Raw genomic sequence first — 16432 nt, forward strand, 5'->3', positions numbered from 1 at the left:
CTGGGGGCAACAACGGTGTTTTTATCCTCTCTTGTTTTCTCATCCCACTTTCCTGTCAAACCAGAAGGTTTGATCACTTTTCAGTTCTTGGTATGGTCTGCCTTCCTTGCTCCATTCCTGCTCCCCTGCCCTCACCTTAGCGCAAGTCTTGTGCCATTTATGCTTTCAGATAACCAGTCAGCAGATATGCAGCCTGTACCTGAGCCTCCCCGGCACAGTCAGGAGGGAGGGAGAGAAAGAGGAGGAGGAGGAGGAGTCAAGAACTGCATCATTGCATCTCTCACCCACAGGCACCAGCTCAGATACTGGCACCATGCGTTCGTTAGAGGTTAGGTTAGCAAAGGGGTCTGCACTGGGTGATGCACCAGGGCCTAGCAGGCTGCAGCAAGGCCAAGGCAAAAGGGAACCTTGGGAGTCATCTCCCTGGAGGGTGAGTTTGTATGTGAGTTCTGCTGCACAGGACTCAGATGAGGACCTCAATGGGGAAGCATTCACAGAAAGTGTGATGGCCATGCACTCTGACATGATAGGTGCAATAGCAAAAGTGCCTGAGAGTCTCTCAGAAGTGGTAAGGAGCATGGAGGAGTCTGCCTCCAGCATAGCACAGAGCTCTGCTCACACCATGGAGCCCATCATTACCAGTCTGCAGACAATGGTTGACTCCCAGAGAGACTGTGCGGATCCACACACCATGACACGTGTCTTGGGCGATGTGGCAGCTCCCATTGCAGCACAGGCGGAAGCAACGCAACATTATGGTTGGCGGCATGGAAGCTCAGACTGCATTTCCTGCAGTCTCAGCTGGATGTCACACATTCTCTGACTGCTGCCATTGCTGCTGCGTCCATCACAGTCGACCGGGGATCTCATGGTGTTGCAGCAGCCAACAATCTGTGCTCTGGCAGATTGGTAGAGATGCTGGGGTGCTATCCCGGGCAAGTGGAACTGGGCCAATGGAGTAGGAACCTGCTGTCCTCTATCAAGATGACAGCATTCCTGATCCCATCACTACCACACCACCATTGGACTTGTCACTGTTGGTCACCAAGCCAGCCCAGACCGCCGCCGCCCAGCCTGAGGTGGTGCAGTCAAGAGCCGGGCCTTCCAGGCCCAGAGCTGGTCGAGGGTGTCCTGCAAAGTCATCTGTAGTATCTGGCCCTGACACACAACAGCCTTCCACCAGCTGTGCTGCAGCCACACGGGACACACTGTGGAAGAGCACTAGAATAGTTAAAGCAAAGAGGGGATATAAGGAAATGCAGAAGGGTGATTCTTAAATACATTATAATACATTTCTTTGTTATTACATATGTGTTTTTGGAATGTTTTATCTTTGCTGTTGTCTCTCATTTCAGTTTTGGGGCTTTGATATGGAAGGGCAAATTGATGTTGTGATGGGGACGTCCAGAGGAACCAGGAAGTGGGATGGAGTTCACTGGAACCGAAGTCTGATGTGACGGTCACGGACCGCCCTTGCCGAATTGTGATTGAGTGGCTGCCTCCTCCGTCGCTGGTGTTGCTGCTCCTGCTCCTCCTCATCCTCCTCCTCTTGCTCCTCCTCCTGCTCCGGTGCGGCTATGCCTTGTGGTAATGGATGTGCCCTCATGATGGCCAGGTTGTGCAGCATGCAGCAGACGACAACGGATAGGGACACCCGCTCAGGCGAGTACTGAAGGACTCCTCCCGAGTAGTCAAGGCAGCGTAAACTGTTGCTTGAGCACTCCGATGGTCTGCTCAATAATGTTTCTGGTGGTGGCACGGCTCTCATTGTATGAGAGCTAGGCAGGACTGTTGGGGTTGTGGAGGGGAGTCATGAGCCAGGTGGGAAGCTGATAGCCCTCGTCTCCCAGCTGCCAGCTGCGAGCTTGATGTGATGGCTAGAAGAGAGCTGGCACACAGTTCTGATGCAGGATGAAGGCATCGTGGCTGCTGCCAGGATAACGGGCATTGACGGTGAGGTCACACACCAACTGCACATTAAGTGAGTGGCAGACTTTGCAATTAGGATTGTGATGCAGTGCCCGGAAACGACGTGGGTGTAGTCAATGGTGCCCTGCGCCATGGGAAAGCCCGCTGTCCTGACAGAGCTACATGCACGCTCGTGCTGCTTCTCTCTGGTCATGGGGAAGGAAATGTAGTCTCTTCTCCTTCTATACAGAGCATCTGTGACCTTGCAGAGGGAGGGATGGACAACAAACTGGGAGATGTTGGAGATGTCTCCTGTTGCACACTGGAAGGATCCAGTGGCGCAGAAATTGAGCGCGATGGTGATCTTGACTGTCACTGAGAGAGCCGTCCACACCCTGGTCTGAGGCTTGAAATCTGAACATGAGAACATAAGAAATAGAAACAAGAGTAGGCCATTTGGCCCCTCGAGCCTGCTCTGCCATGCTGACCATGCTTGACTGCATTATGATTTTCTAAATGCCCTGCTACTACTTCCTTAATGATAGACTCCAGCATTTTCCCAATGACAGATGTTAGGCTAACTGGTCTATAGTTTCCTGCTTTCTGTATCCCTCCTTTCTTAAATAGGGGTGTCTGGTTGCAGGAGATGGCAAAGCTCTGTGACCAAGTCCTTGCTAAAGCACAGCCTTCGATCACCCTGCTCCTCAGTGAAATTGATGCAGGAGAATTACTGCTGGAATATCCTCAGAGGGCAAGATCTCCTGCTGCCAGCCCTTCTCCCTTCGGCCACATTTTGCTGCCCTGCCTAAACTAGAGGTGACCAAAACTCAGCTGCCCGTGTACTAACTCGCACCAAGTCCAGTTCGCCCATAAAACCTGTGCTCCGATACCTACATTGGCTCCCGGTTAAGCAACGTCTCGATTTCAAAATTCTTATCCTTGTTTACAAATCTCTCCATGGCCTGGCCCCTCCCTATCTCTGTAATTTCCTCAGGCCCCACAACCCCTAGAGATTTCTGCACCCCTCTAATTCTGCCTTCTTGAGCATCCCTGATTAGAACATAAGAACATCAATTATAGGAGCAGGAGTAGGCCATGTGGACCCTCGAGCCTGCTTGGTCATTCAATAAGATCATGGCTGATCTGATCTTGGCCTCAACTCCACTTTCTTGTCTGCTCCCCATAACCATGGACTCCCCTATAGTTTAAAAATCTGTCGATCTCCACCTTAAATGTATCCAATGACCCAGCCTCCACAGCTCTCTGGGGTAGAGAGTTCCAAAGATTCACGACCCTCAGAGAAGAAATTCCTCCTCATCACCATTTTAAATGGGCAACCCCTTATTCTGAAACTATGCCCCCTCGTTCTAGATTCCCTCACGAGGGGAAACATCCTCTCTGCATCTACACTGTTGAGCCCCCTGAGAATCTTGTATGTTTCAAAAAGATCACCTCTCATTCTTCTAAACTCCAATTAGTATAGGCCCAACCTTTCTTCATAAGATAACCCTCTCAGGAATCAACCTTGTGAACCTTCTCTGAACTTGCCTCCAGTGCAAGTTTATCCCTCCTTAAATAAGGGAACTAAACTGTACACAGTACTCCAGGTGTGTTTTCACCAACAGTTGTAGCAAGACTTCCCTACTTTAATACTCCATCCCCTTTGCAATAAAGGCCAACATTCCATTTGCCTTCCTAATTATTTCCTGTACCTGCATGCTAACATTTTGTGTTTTATTACGAGGACCCCCAGATCCCTCTGTACCGTGGCATTTTGTGCTCTCTTTCCATTTAAAAAATAACTTGCTTTTTTATTCTTCCTACCTGTTATGTATGTGAACCTCACCTGTGTGTAAGGTTTGCCACTAGAGGGCACACCTGTGGGAGATCTATGGGTCACCTGTGTACCCTGGTGCAAGCAGGTATAAAAGGCAGGCCACCACGATGCCGCCTCACGTTGGAGTTATATTAAAGAGACCAAGGTCACAATAGTTTGAGCTTACAACACAGTCTTGTGGAGTTATTCTGAACATAACACAACCAAAGTGGACACGCTCACATTTTCCCACATTATACTCCATCTGCCAAAGTTTTGCCCACTAACTTAACCTATCTATAACTTAACCTTTGCAGATTCTATGTGTCCTCCTCATAATTTGCTTTCCCACCTATCTTTGTATCATCAGCAAATTTGGCAACATTACATTTAGTCCCGTCATCCAAGTCATTCATATAGATTGTAAATAGTTGAGGCCCCAATACTGATCCCTGTGGCACCCCACTAATTACAGTTTGCCTATTGTAGACAGAAAAGAAAAGAAGGTGTGGCAGCTCTGTTAATAAAGGATGAGATCAATGCAGTAGATGGAAATGGTATTGGCTCAGAAGATCAAGATGTAGAATCAGTTTGGATGGAGATAAGGATTAATAAGGGGAAGAAGTCACTGGTGGATGTAGTCTATAGGCCCCCTAACAGTAGCTACAATGTTGAATGGAGTATAAGTCAAGAAATAATGGAGGCTTGTAAAACAGGAACGCCAATAATCATGGGTGATTTTAAGGAAGCAGTAGCAGGACATTTGGAAAGGTATAATTCAATCAAGCAGAGTCAACATGGTTTTATGAAAGGGAAATAATGTTTGACAAATATGCTGGAGTTCTTTGAGGATGTAACGAGCAGGGTGGATAGGGGGGAACCAGTGGATGTGGTGTATTTGGATTTCCAGAAGGCATTTCATAAGGTGCCACATAAAAGATTACTGTACAAGATGAAATTTCACGGGGGTAATATATTAGCATGGATAGAGGATTGGCTAACTAACAGAAAACAGAGTCAGGATAAATGGGTCATTTTCCGGTTGGCAAACAGTAACTAGTGGGGTACCACAGGGATCGGTGATGGGGCCTCAACTATTTTTAATCTATATTAATGATTTGGATGAAGTGACCGAATGTAATGTAGCCAAGTTTGCTGATGATACAAAGATGGGTGGGAAAGCAAATTGTGAGTAGGACACAAAAAATCTGCAAAGGGATATATATACAGGCTAAGTGAGTGGATAAACATTTTACAGATAGAGTATAATGTGAGAAAATGTGAAGTTATCCACTTTGGCAGAAAAAATAAAAAAGCAAATTATTATTTAAATAGAGAAAAATTGCAAAATGCTGCAGTACAGAGGGACCTGGGTGTCCTTGTGCATGAAACACAATAAGTTAGTATGCAGGCAAATGGAATGTTGGCCTTTATTCCAAAGGGGATGGAATATAAAAGCAGAGAAGTCTTGCTACAACTGTACAGGGTATTTGTGAGGCCACACGTAGAGTACTGCGCACAGTTTTGGTCTCCTTATTTAAGGAGTGATATACTTGCATTGGAGGCAATTCAGAGAAGGTTCATTCGGTTGATTCCTGAGGTGAAGGGGTTGACTTATGAAGAAAGGTTCAGTAGGTTGGGCCTGTACTCATTGGAGTTCAGAAGAATGAGAGGTGATCTTATTGAGACATATAAGATAATGAGGGAGCTCGACAAGATGCAGAGAGGATGTTTCCACTCATGGGGAAATCTAGAACTCAGGACAATAGTTTTAGAATAAGGGGTTAGAATTTAGAACTGAGATGAGGATGAATTTCTTCTCTCAAAGGGTTGTAAATTTGTGGAATTCTCTGCCCCAGAGAGCTGTGGAGGCTGGGTCATTGAATATATTTAAGGTGGAGGGTGGACAGATCTTTGAGTGATAAGGGAATAAAGGGTTATGGGGAGTGGGCAGGGAAGTGGAACTGAGCCCATGATCAGATCAGCCATGATCTTATTGAATGGCAGTGCAGGCTCGACAGGCCAGATGGTCTACTCCTGCTCCTATTTCTTATGTTCTTAAAATTACCCATTTATCTGTTTTCTGTAACTTAGCCAATTCTCTATCCATGCTAATATATTACCCACAATCCCATGAGCTCTTAGCTTGTGCAGTAACCTTTTAAGTGGCAACTTATCGAATGCCTTCTGAGGCACCCTGGAGGTGCTAATGGCATGCGCACAGGAGCCTGATTTCGCAACAATAATTCTTCCAAAACAATTTCCCCAATGATATCGTCAGCAGTCATATTTTCAACAAACACTGCTAATAAAAAAGCAACAGAGAGATGTAAATAAATAAAGCTGTTAGTTAGAAAAACTTAGCATTGTCACATTTGAAAAGTATAGAAAATGGCACACACTCTCGATGGATATATGCAGGTGATGATAACACTGCACTAATGCAGCAAAAACATAAATCTACAGAACAGACCAGCTGAATATTTCGAAGAAATTACAACATATAAAATAGATTGTTCGGATAAACCAATTAAGTTGATGTTAATTCTCCACCTAGTCCGGCTCCCAGGCCCTGTTCCCATATCTGCTCATTCCCCCTTCCTCCAACCACCTACCAAATCTATCCTTAAATGTTGACATGCTTCAATGACCAAATCCAGTAATACATTCCGTAGCCTCACAGCCCTTTCCCTCCTGCTTTTTTTTTTAAACACAATTCTTACCGGGATCAAAAGGATCAATGGACCATCCTTTAAAAAATGCCTGGAATTTTGAATTGCCCAGTTTGTTCTTCCCCACACCAGTCTTAACATCAGCTTTCTTCTCTTCTGGTCCAGGAATTTTAGTGCAGTAATCAAGGAATCCATAAGGAGTCATTACTTCCATGTAGCCTTTTTCACAGCCGCACACACCTCCCTGAGAATTGATTACAATACAGGCAGTTATTAAACAGAGCAAGGATATAAGTTTCTAATCAGCTAGGAGCTGACAGACCTTCTTCCATAATGTCACAAGCAAAGTAATACTAAGTGTTCAGAAATAGATTTAATTGTCCCTATATCCATTTTAATGGTGGTAACACAGACACAGTATAGCACCAAAGTTCAGCTTGCAGTATACTTCTGAAACTGCAGTTATTGTTGTGCTTAACAAAAAGAAATTGGACATTTTGTGCTAAATAACCGATTTGTCAAATAATTTGGATTAAGCTATTTTGAATTCAGAGCAGAATGTATCATGAAATGATTGTTTCTTACAAATAGTTCTTTGTTACTCAGGGCTAGACTTTCCTATGAACTCCTCAACGCCTGATTGCCCGCTCAGAAAAAACGCTAATGTTTGGTAAGTAACGCTGGCGAAAATTTCAACTTTTATGTTAAAACTAATTGCTCAGTGAGAAAATGGACGTTGCACTTTATTCTCGGCAGTTTTCTCGGCGGTTAAGGGGAAACTAAGTAAAACGGGCGTTTAAAAAAAAATTTCGTCCGAGGCTGCGGTTGGGCAGAGGGAGGAAAAACTTAAAAAAAAAAAATTTCAATAAAAAAAAGGAAAAAGCATTCCCTCGACACTTTTACACCTAATCGCCATTTTAAAATTTTAAAAAAAGAACCTTTAACTTACCTTTCTTTGCAGAGTACTCACCTACCACCCTGTTTAAGCAGCGTTTACAGGGCGGTTCCTGCGGCGATCTGGACGGGCTTCCGTTGAGGCCAAACTTACGCCCTGGTGATTTTCTCAGCGTTGTACGTCGGTGGTTTGGTCCCGGCGAGCGCATTCAGAATTCGGCTACACCACTAAAAAACTAAGAGGGAAATTGTCGCCGATGGAAAAACAGCTGTACCGCCGAGAGAATCGCCGAGAACCCGTCGAAAATGATAGGAAAGTCTAGCCCAATATGTCATGAAATTCTCAAAAAAACAACAGGATGCTTCTCAGTCATGAACTGGAGTCTTCCACAACAGTGAAGTGGTTCATTAAAACTTTGCATCTCTTTTCCAAGTCACTATCAAGAAAGAAACAGTTTTATTTTTGATTGTTGTTTGTTGTTTGTTAACTGATTAGCCATTTTAGAAATTTGCAAAATTCCTGTTGAGTTGCATTGGATTTGCACATACTCTTGACAGAAATATCACACAAGTATGAAATACTGTTGTTTACCATTAAACATTTATGCTCACATTGGAACTAGAAATGAAGGCTAATATCATGTGGAATGCAGTAAATACAGGTTTGTGCTAGCACCAAGGCACAAAAGGGGCCAGCATTTCAGTGTTCATCATTCTGTGTGTGTATGTACCTTCTGTCAAGGGAGCAGCAAGATTTACTTGAGTATGTGAAAACTCAGATGATACTCAAAAGTCATGGGCTTTGCTCCATTGATTTTGTCCCTTTGTGAAGAAAAGTTACAACACTTGCAACAAAAAGGCCACATGTTTGAAAACAAAAGGTCTGTTGCACAAAACCCTCAGAGCTGATGGCATTCTATTTGTGACTGTTACATTACAATGATGTAATATGCTCCTGGATAAGAAAGTTATAGGGCTTAATTTTGCCCCAGCCCATTTTCTGGCTTATTGCCAGAATTACGCCCGTTTTTCTAGGCCAGAAATGCAGCGGAAATAATTTGTCAAAGTTTCCCCGATCTATAATTCGAATTTGGCGCCACGCAGCATGTCCAGTCGCCTCCGGGGGTGGAGCCTGCTGTCTGTGCCGAAAAACAATGCTGCACCAAAAAAAAGTTTTGTTTCTGACATTGTTGCAATGGACGTGCATGTGCAGTACAGCTCCGAGTTGGCAATCGGCCATTTTTAAAGAGCCAATTGTGTCTGTGAGAAGGAGTGCTGTGTGAGATCATTGGAAAAATCGCAGCTGCAGTAGTACAAGATACAACACGGTGCAAGGACCAAAAATTTCTTACAGGATGAAATGGAGACACTAGTTACTGTGATTGAGAACAGATGGCAGGAGCTGGACTCCAGCAGAGATCACATAAAAGGTCCACCCAAAGAAATGAAGAAATGCTGGGATCAAGTTGCAGAAAATTACTGCGCAATGGTGACCACCACGGGATCTGGAGGCCAGTGTAAAAAGACGTGGCAGGACATTGGTCAAGTAGTTAGTGTAAGTAATATTTTCATTTATTCAATGAAATTGCAATTGTAAATGTAACCATCTGTATGTCCCACCCAGCAGAAAGATACCCTCTTTAAAAAGTTAGGCTTTAATCTTTGCAGAGGAAGGTGGCACATAATAATAGGGAAAGAACTCGAACAGGAGGAGGCCTGGCAAATCTGCACTCACTGACACCCTTAGAAGAGAGGGTCACTGCTTTTGTAAAGTCCTGACTCTACAATATGAAACCACACGAGGCACATTCTGGGGACAAGGTCACTCAGTGACCCTTAACTCTTTATTCTCAGGACTCCAAAGACGATGACCCTGCGTGGGACCTCCCTTTTTATACCTGTGTGATCAGGTAAGGAGTGTCTCCCACAAGTTCACCCCTTGTGGTCAAGGTGTGCATCTAGGTTGAGTGTATACAGTAATACAGTGGTGTTACATTGTGGTTACATACATGACATCACCTCCCCCCTAAAGTCTTATTGGGATCATAGCTTTAGTCTTTCAGGTGGTCTATGCTCCCTCGTGAAGTGCTGCAGTGATGGCTCTGGTTGTTGGACACTGACGTGAGTGTCTGTTACCTGTGGTGATTCCGGCCTGTCCGGGCTGACCGCAGGGACTGTGCATTCTTCTGATTGCTCTTGTTGCTCGTTCACTGGCGGTGTTGTGATCTCCATCTCATGGTCTTCTTTAAGTTTCTCCGTGTCGATGCTGAACCTTTTTTTTTTACTTGGTCCAGATGCTTGCGGCATATCTGACCATTGTTGAGTTTTACCACGATGACCCTATTCCCTTCTTTGTCAATTACAGTGCCCTCAAGCCATTTGGGCTCCATGGCGTGATTGAGGACGAATACAGGATCATTTATTTCTATACATTTCCCCCTCGAATTACGGTCATGGTACTCGTTTTGTGACTTGCGCTTGCCCTCAACTATGTCGGTCAGGACTGGGTGAATGAGGGACAACCGAGTTTTGAGTGTCCGTTTCATTAGTAGCTCTGCGGGTGAGACCCCCGTAAGCGAGTGCGGTCGGGATCTATAGGCCAGCAGGAGACGCGATAGGCGGCATTGTAGGGAGGGTCTTTGAATCTTGAGCATACCTTGCTTAATGATTTGGACCGCACGTTCCACCTGGCCATTGGTAGCCAGCTTGAACGGTGCAGTTCTGACGTGGTTGATGCCATTGCCCGACATAAACTCTCGGAATTCGTAGCTTGTAAAACATGGGCCATTATCACTAACCAGGATGTCCGGCAAGCCATGGGTTGCAAAGATCGCACGTAGGCTTTCCACGGTGGTGGATTACGTGCATGAATTCAGAATGATGCACTCAATCCATTTCGAGTACGCATCTACCACAATAAGGAACATCATTCCCATGAATGGGCCCACGAAGTCAACATGAATGTGTGTCCGTGGCCTGGTGGGCCAGGGCCACGGACTGAGCAGGGCCTCCCTGAGGGCATTACTCAGCTGGGCACACGTCGTGCACCTGCGAACACAGTGTTCCAAGTTTGAATCAATTCCAGGCCACCAAACGTGTGACCAGGCAATGGCCTTCATCAGCACAATGCCTGGGTGCTCGCTGTGGAGTTCCCTGATGAATGTCCCCCTGCCCTTCTGCTCCATAACTACCCAGCTGCCCCATAGTAGGCAGTCGGCTTGGATGGAGAGCTCATCCATCTGTCTGTGGAACGGTCTGACCTCCTCAGGGCATGCTCCGTGTGCGGGCGCCCAATCCCCAGTCAGGACACATTTCTTAATCAAGGATAGGATGGGATCTCTGTGTGTCCAGATTTTGATCTGGCGGGCTGTGATGGGGGAGCCTGCGCTGTCAAAGGCATCGACAGCCTTGACCTTCTCGGCGCTTTGCTCAGTGGTGGCCAGTGGAAGCCTGCTGAGCGCGTCAGCGCAATTTTCAGTGCCGAGCCGGTGCCGGATGGAGTCGTCATAAGCAGCCAGCGTGAGAGCCCATCGCTGTATGCGAGCTGATGTGTTGGCATTGATAGCCTTGCTGTCTGACAACAGGGATGTTAATGGCTTGTAGTATGTCTCTAATTCAAACTTCCTACCAAAGAGGAACTGATGCATTTTTTTTTACACCATAGACACATGCAAGTGCTTCCTTCTCGACCATCCCATATCCCCGTTCTGCTTGAGAGAGCGATCTGGAGGCATAAGTCAAAGGTTGTAGTTGACTCTCAGCATTGCCCTGCTGCAACACGCACCCAACCCCATAGGACGATATCAGAACCAATTTTTTCAGGGGTCGTACAGGGTCAACAACTTGTTTGAACAAAGTAGGTTTTGCGCCCTATCAAAAGCCCGTTCCTGACAGTCCCCCCAAAACCAATTGCAACCCTTATGCAGGAGCACATGTAGTGGCTCCAACAACGTGCTCAAGTTCGGCAGAAAGTTCCCGAAATAGTTCAACAGTCCCAGGAATGAACGCAACTCCGATGTGTTGCAGGGCCTGGGTGCTCGTCGAATCGCCTCTGGTTTGGATTCGGTGGGCCGAATCCCATCTGCAGCAACCCCCCTGCCCAGAAATTCAACCTCAGGAGCTAAGAACACACATTTAGACTTCTTGAATAGCAGGCCTACCCGGTCCAGTCGGCGTAGCACCTCCTCCAGGTTGTGGAGGTGTTCCTCGGTGTCTCGACCCGTGATGAGGATGTCATCCTGGAATACGATCGTTCCAGGAATGGATTTAAGCAGGCTTTCCATGTTTCATTGAAAAATCACGGCCGCTGATCGAATGCCAAATGGGCACCTGTTATAAACGAACAGTCCCTTGTGCGTGGTGATGGTGGTCAGTAGTTTAGATTCGTCGGCCAGTTCCTGGGTCATATCGGCTAAAATGAGGTCCAACTTGGTGAACAGCTTGCCGCCTGCCAGCGTGGCGAAGAGGTCCTCCGCTCTCGGGAGCGGGTATTGATCTTGTCGGGATATCCGATTGATGGTGGCCTTGTAATCGCCACAGATCTTGACAGAGCCATCCGCTTTTAGGACGGGAACGATGGGGCTCGCCCAGTCACTGAATTCAACAGGCGAGATGATGCCCTCTCACAACAGCCGGTCCAATTCGCTCTCGATCTTTTCCCGCATCGCATAAGGCACTTCTCTGGCTTTGTGGTGCACTGGCCTGGCGTCCAGGGTGATGTGTATCGCTACTTTAGTGCCTTTGAAAGTCCCGACACCAGGTTGGAATAGTGAATTGAATTGTTGTAGGACATGTGAGCACGAACTTCACTCCACAGATGACATTGCGTGAACATCCCCCCATTTCCAGTTCATCTCAGCTAACCAGCTCCTTCCCAACAGTGCAGGACCATTGCCCGGGATAATCCAGAGCGGCAGCCGATTCACTAACCCATTGTGTGTGACAGCCAACATTGCACTGCCGAGCACCAGAATGATTTCTTTAGTGTAAGTCCGTAATTGTATCTCAATACGTGCTAATTTGGGTCTACTGGCTTTAAGTGGCCATAGCTTCTGAAATTGCTGAATGCTCATGAGTGACTGGCTGGCCCCAGTGTCCAGCTCTATGCGTACTGGGATACCGTTTAATAAAACCCTCATCATCATTGGTGACGTTTTGGTGTATGAACTGTGAATATTCGCCACATGGACTCGCTGAACCTCGGCGTCCATCGATTTGCCCCAAAAGTCATCCTGCCTCAAAGAACCCTCTTCTGGTCCATCCGCCTCATATATTAGTCTGGTTGCAGACTTCCTGCACATTCGAGCTAAGTGGCCACTGAGTTTGCAGATCCTGCAGACAAACTGTTGAAATCTGAGTGTTTTCCCCACACCTCCAGTATGAGGTAAAGTTTCCATTGTTAGGAACAAAGGGACTATGGCCAGGCATTCCGCACTGACTGTCCCTTTGACTGCTCTTAAGTATCCTATTAGTGTGTGTCAATGGCCCCATCCCAGGTCACATTGTCCACTGTGATGGCGTGAATGTCCGTTCAGCCTGCCATTGTCTCCGTTGAAGTCCTACTCTGGGGTCTATTGCTGCCTGGGGAGTGTCGGACTGCCCATGTCTGCCTGAAGGGCTCTGAGTCGCATTGATGATGTTGACTCCCTGATCCATTGCCGCGTGAGAAGCAGAATTGCACGGGTATATTATTTTCGTTTCTTCCTCCCCCGCCATGAAAGTTTGAGCTATCAACACCGCCGCTTCCAAGGTCAAATTCCTTGTTCTCAATTAATTTGCGGAAAATTCCCACATGTTCGATGCCCTCGACAAAGAAGTCCCTTAGCATCTACCCCCTGCAGGCTTCTGTGAACTTACAGAAGCTGGCCAAAAGCCCGAGGTCCGCTACGAAGTCTGGTATGCTCTGTCCTTCACGACGTCGGTGGGTGTAGAATCTGTGTCGGGCCATATGTATGCTACTCTCCGGTTTGAGGTGCTCCCCGATCAATTTGTTAAGTTCTTCAAAGGTTTTGTCCGCCGGCTTTTCGGGAGCTAGTAAGTCCTTCATGAGCGCATAAGTCCTTGGTCCGCAACTGGTCAAAAGATGAGCCCTTCGCTTATCGGTCGCTGCCATTCTTTCATAACAAAGCTTTGCTGAAGCCTCTCGACAAAATCGTCCCAGGCTTCCCCAACACAGTACCGTTCCTCTGTGCTACCGGTGGCCATTCTCGTGGGGCGTGAATTCCCGTTTCTCGTCGCCAATGTAAAGTCCATACTCTACAGTGTGAAACCACACGAGTCACATTCTGGGGACAAGGTCACTCAGTGACCTTAATTCTTTATTCACAGGACTCCAAAGATGATGACCCTGCATGGGACCTCCCTTTTTATACCTGTGTGATCAGGTAAGGAGTGTCTCCCACAAGTTCACCCCTTCTGGTCAAGGTGTGCATCTAGGTTGAGTGTATACAGTAATACAGTGGTGTTACATTGTGGTTACATACATGACAGTTTTGATGGGTCCTGCCTGGAGAAAAGCAATCACCACTGCACAAGCTGGGCCCACACTCGAGGGAGAGGGGTAAGTCCTGCAAATTCATCGTGATACTTCAAATCAGCCTGCTGACTGGCCTGCGATGTATGAGCCTGCACATGCCACCCACCCTGCCCCCTCCTCTGCTGCTAACCATTTGACTGTTCTGTTATATTTTGCAGAACTTGATGCCAAGCCTGATGATGCAGAAGAGGTTCAGATGCAGACGAGCCTGAAGAGGAGAACATCTTCCAATCCAACTCTCCAGACCAAGAGCATGCGGGTGAGGGGATGGAGCTGGATGAAGCTCCCACTGTTGTACTGACTTTGGAGGAGGTGCCGCTTATTGCTGTGACAGCCCCGTCCGTGACTAGTAGTTTCAGTGCTGGTGGGACATTCCATGATTTTCCACCTTCCGAGGTTGCGGGTCCCAGTGGTAGGGTGCAGCGAGGCACACCAGGGCCCCACCGTCCCAAGCTACGGTCCCAGTGGTGGGGTGCAGCGGTGCACACCCATGGGGAGGAGGGGAAGGAGAGCTCGACAGCGCTCTCCTGAGGTGTAGGATCTAAAAGATGTGGTTCAGATGATGTAATTGAGTGGGGAGAGCATTGACCTTACCCAATCACTCCTGGATGCCATCAGTGGGGTGAGTGATGAGGTAGCAGGACTGTTGGGAGAAGTAACAGCAATGACACGAGAAATGGGAACAATGTCCGGGAGCATCAGTGAGGGAATAGTGGCCACGAGAGAGGGAATGTCAGAGGTAGCTGATGTGCTGTCAGTGACCATCAGGGAGGGAATGTCAGAGATAGTGTAAACACTGTCACTGACCGTGAGGGAGGGAATGTTGCAGGTCGTTGAGACACTGACAGGGCACATGAGGGACGGAATGTCGGAGTTAGCTGTTGCAATAAGGGAACACACCCAGACCCCGCGCCCATTGACAGAATCAACTGTCGCTCCCACTCCAATCCCCACACCAGCCTCTGAAGAGCTCAAAGCCGGGCCCTCCAACTTGCCACCTGCCGCCGACGCGCACCCCCCCCCCTTTCAATAGGTGCACAATACCCAAGATCTTAGAAAGAATAAGCTTGGTACCAAGCCCAGAAACACTGCACCACCGCCTGTGGGCAGGGGTGGTGGCGAGTCCAAGACCAAGCACAGCGGGCGGTCTGAGAATAAAGTGGAGGAGAGATGGGTGGGTGCAGCCTTTCTTTGCTGTTGTTGTTATTATTATTGTTGTTACTGTTGTAACAGTTCTCAAATTAAAAGTTTTTTGTAAGTTATATAAATTTACAAATTTAAAAGTTTGAAAGTGATCTTAAAGTTTTTAAGTGATCTTAAAGAGTGATCTTAAAATAAAGTTTGATACAAGAATAAGTTAAATTAAGTACAAAAGAACTGTTTGTTAAACTTTTGAATAAAATATATTTTATATTAAAACTGAATCATTTCCATTATTTGTTCCATTAAAACAACACAACATTATGGAACAGCTCCAAACAGTAAACATGGTCCATGTGGAATAGTTGTCGTTGAGCGCTCAGACATCAGTAAAGCGTTCATGGATTAGCTGCTGGCGCAAGGCTCGAACAATCGTTAAAGGGGCACAATGGGCCGCCCTCCTCCGCCGTTGTGCTCCGGCCTCAGGCACTTGCATGGCTTCCTCATCCTCGTCGTCATCCTCCTGCTCGTCATCTGCATCTTACGCATCATTATCATCAGCCACTCTCACCGCAGGTGGGTCTTCCACTACCAGCTGCTGCTGCCTCATGATTGCTAAGTTATGCAGCATGCAGCACACAACAGTGAACTGACCGACAATCTCAGGGGAGTATTGCAAGTAGCCTCCAGAATGGTCCAGGCATCGGAAACGCTGTTTCAAGATGCCAACGGTCCTCTCTATGATGCTTTGCGTCGCAATATGCGACATGTTGTATTCACAGTCAGCTTCCGTCCGGTTACGCATAGGGGCATCATGAGCCAGGTGGCGAGGCCATACCTTTGTCTCCCAGTAGCCAGCTCTGCCCTTCTGGCTGCTGCTGAAACATGGCAGGTATAACGCTGTCGTGTAGTATGAACGCATCATTTGAGCTCCCAGGGTATCTTGCATCGACTGACATGATGCAATCCATGTCATCACACACGAGCTGTACATTAATGAAGTGGAAGCCTTTTCTATTCCTGTACATCTCAGAATCCTCCAAAGGTGCTTGCAAAGCGATGTGGGTACAATCAATGCAGCCCTGTACCTTTGGGAAGCCAACAATCCTGGCGAAGCCCACAGCCCTGTCATGGATTGCTTGGGCGGTCATGGGGAACTTTATGAAGTCATTCCTCCACGCATACACTGCAGCCATCACCTAGCGAATGCAGACATGTGTTGCATGTTGAGAGATGGTGCACACATACCTAGTTGTAGCTTGAAACGAGTTGGAGGCATAGAATGAAAGTGCAGCTGTAACCTTCACTTCAACTGACAAAGCAGTCATCCTGATGCTTCGAGGTTGCAGGTCTGCTTTGACCAACTCACAGATCTCAGTTACAACTTCTTTGCGGAAACGCAGCCTTTTGACACAGTCTGCATCACTCAGGTGGAGGTACGAAAGCCTGTCTCGATATACCTGAGGT

At 47.1% G+C, this 16432-nt stretch overlaps 1 protein-coding gene across 7 annotated transcripts in view; it reads right to left on the minus strand.

The window, feature by feature from the left end:
• The window catches only part of thsd7ba (thrombospondin, type I, domain containing 7Ba), a 1512301-nt gene that overhangs the window by 14142 nt on the left and 1481727 nt on the right, over positions 1–16432 (minus strand). For 6 of the 7 annotated variants that reach the window (XM_070875389.1, XM_070875388.1, XM_070875385.1 and 3 more), the window contains one exon: positions 6448–6640. In XM_070875389.1, the coding sequence (XP_070731490.1) occupies positions 6448–6640 (193 nt within the window). Of the gene's footprint in view, positions 1–6447; positions 6641–7475; positions 7527–16432 lie in introns of those variants that run through there. The other variant, XM_070875391.1, reaches the window with a different exon arrangement.

Source organism: Pristiophorus japonicus, chromosome 3, assembly GCF_044704955.1.
Source record: "Pristiophorus japonicus isolate sPriJap1 chromosome 3, sPriJap1.hap1, whole genome shotgun sequence".
NCBI classification, from domain to species: domain Eukaryota; kingdom Metazoa; phylum Chordata; class Chondrichthyes; family Pristiophoridae; genus Pristiophorus; species Pristiophorus japonicus.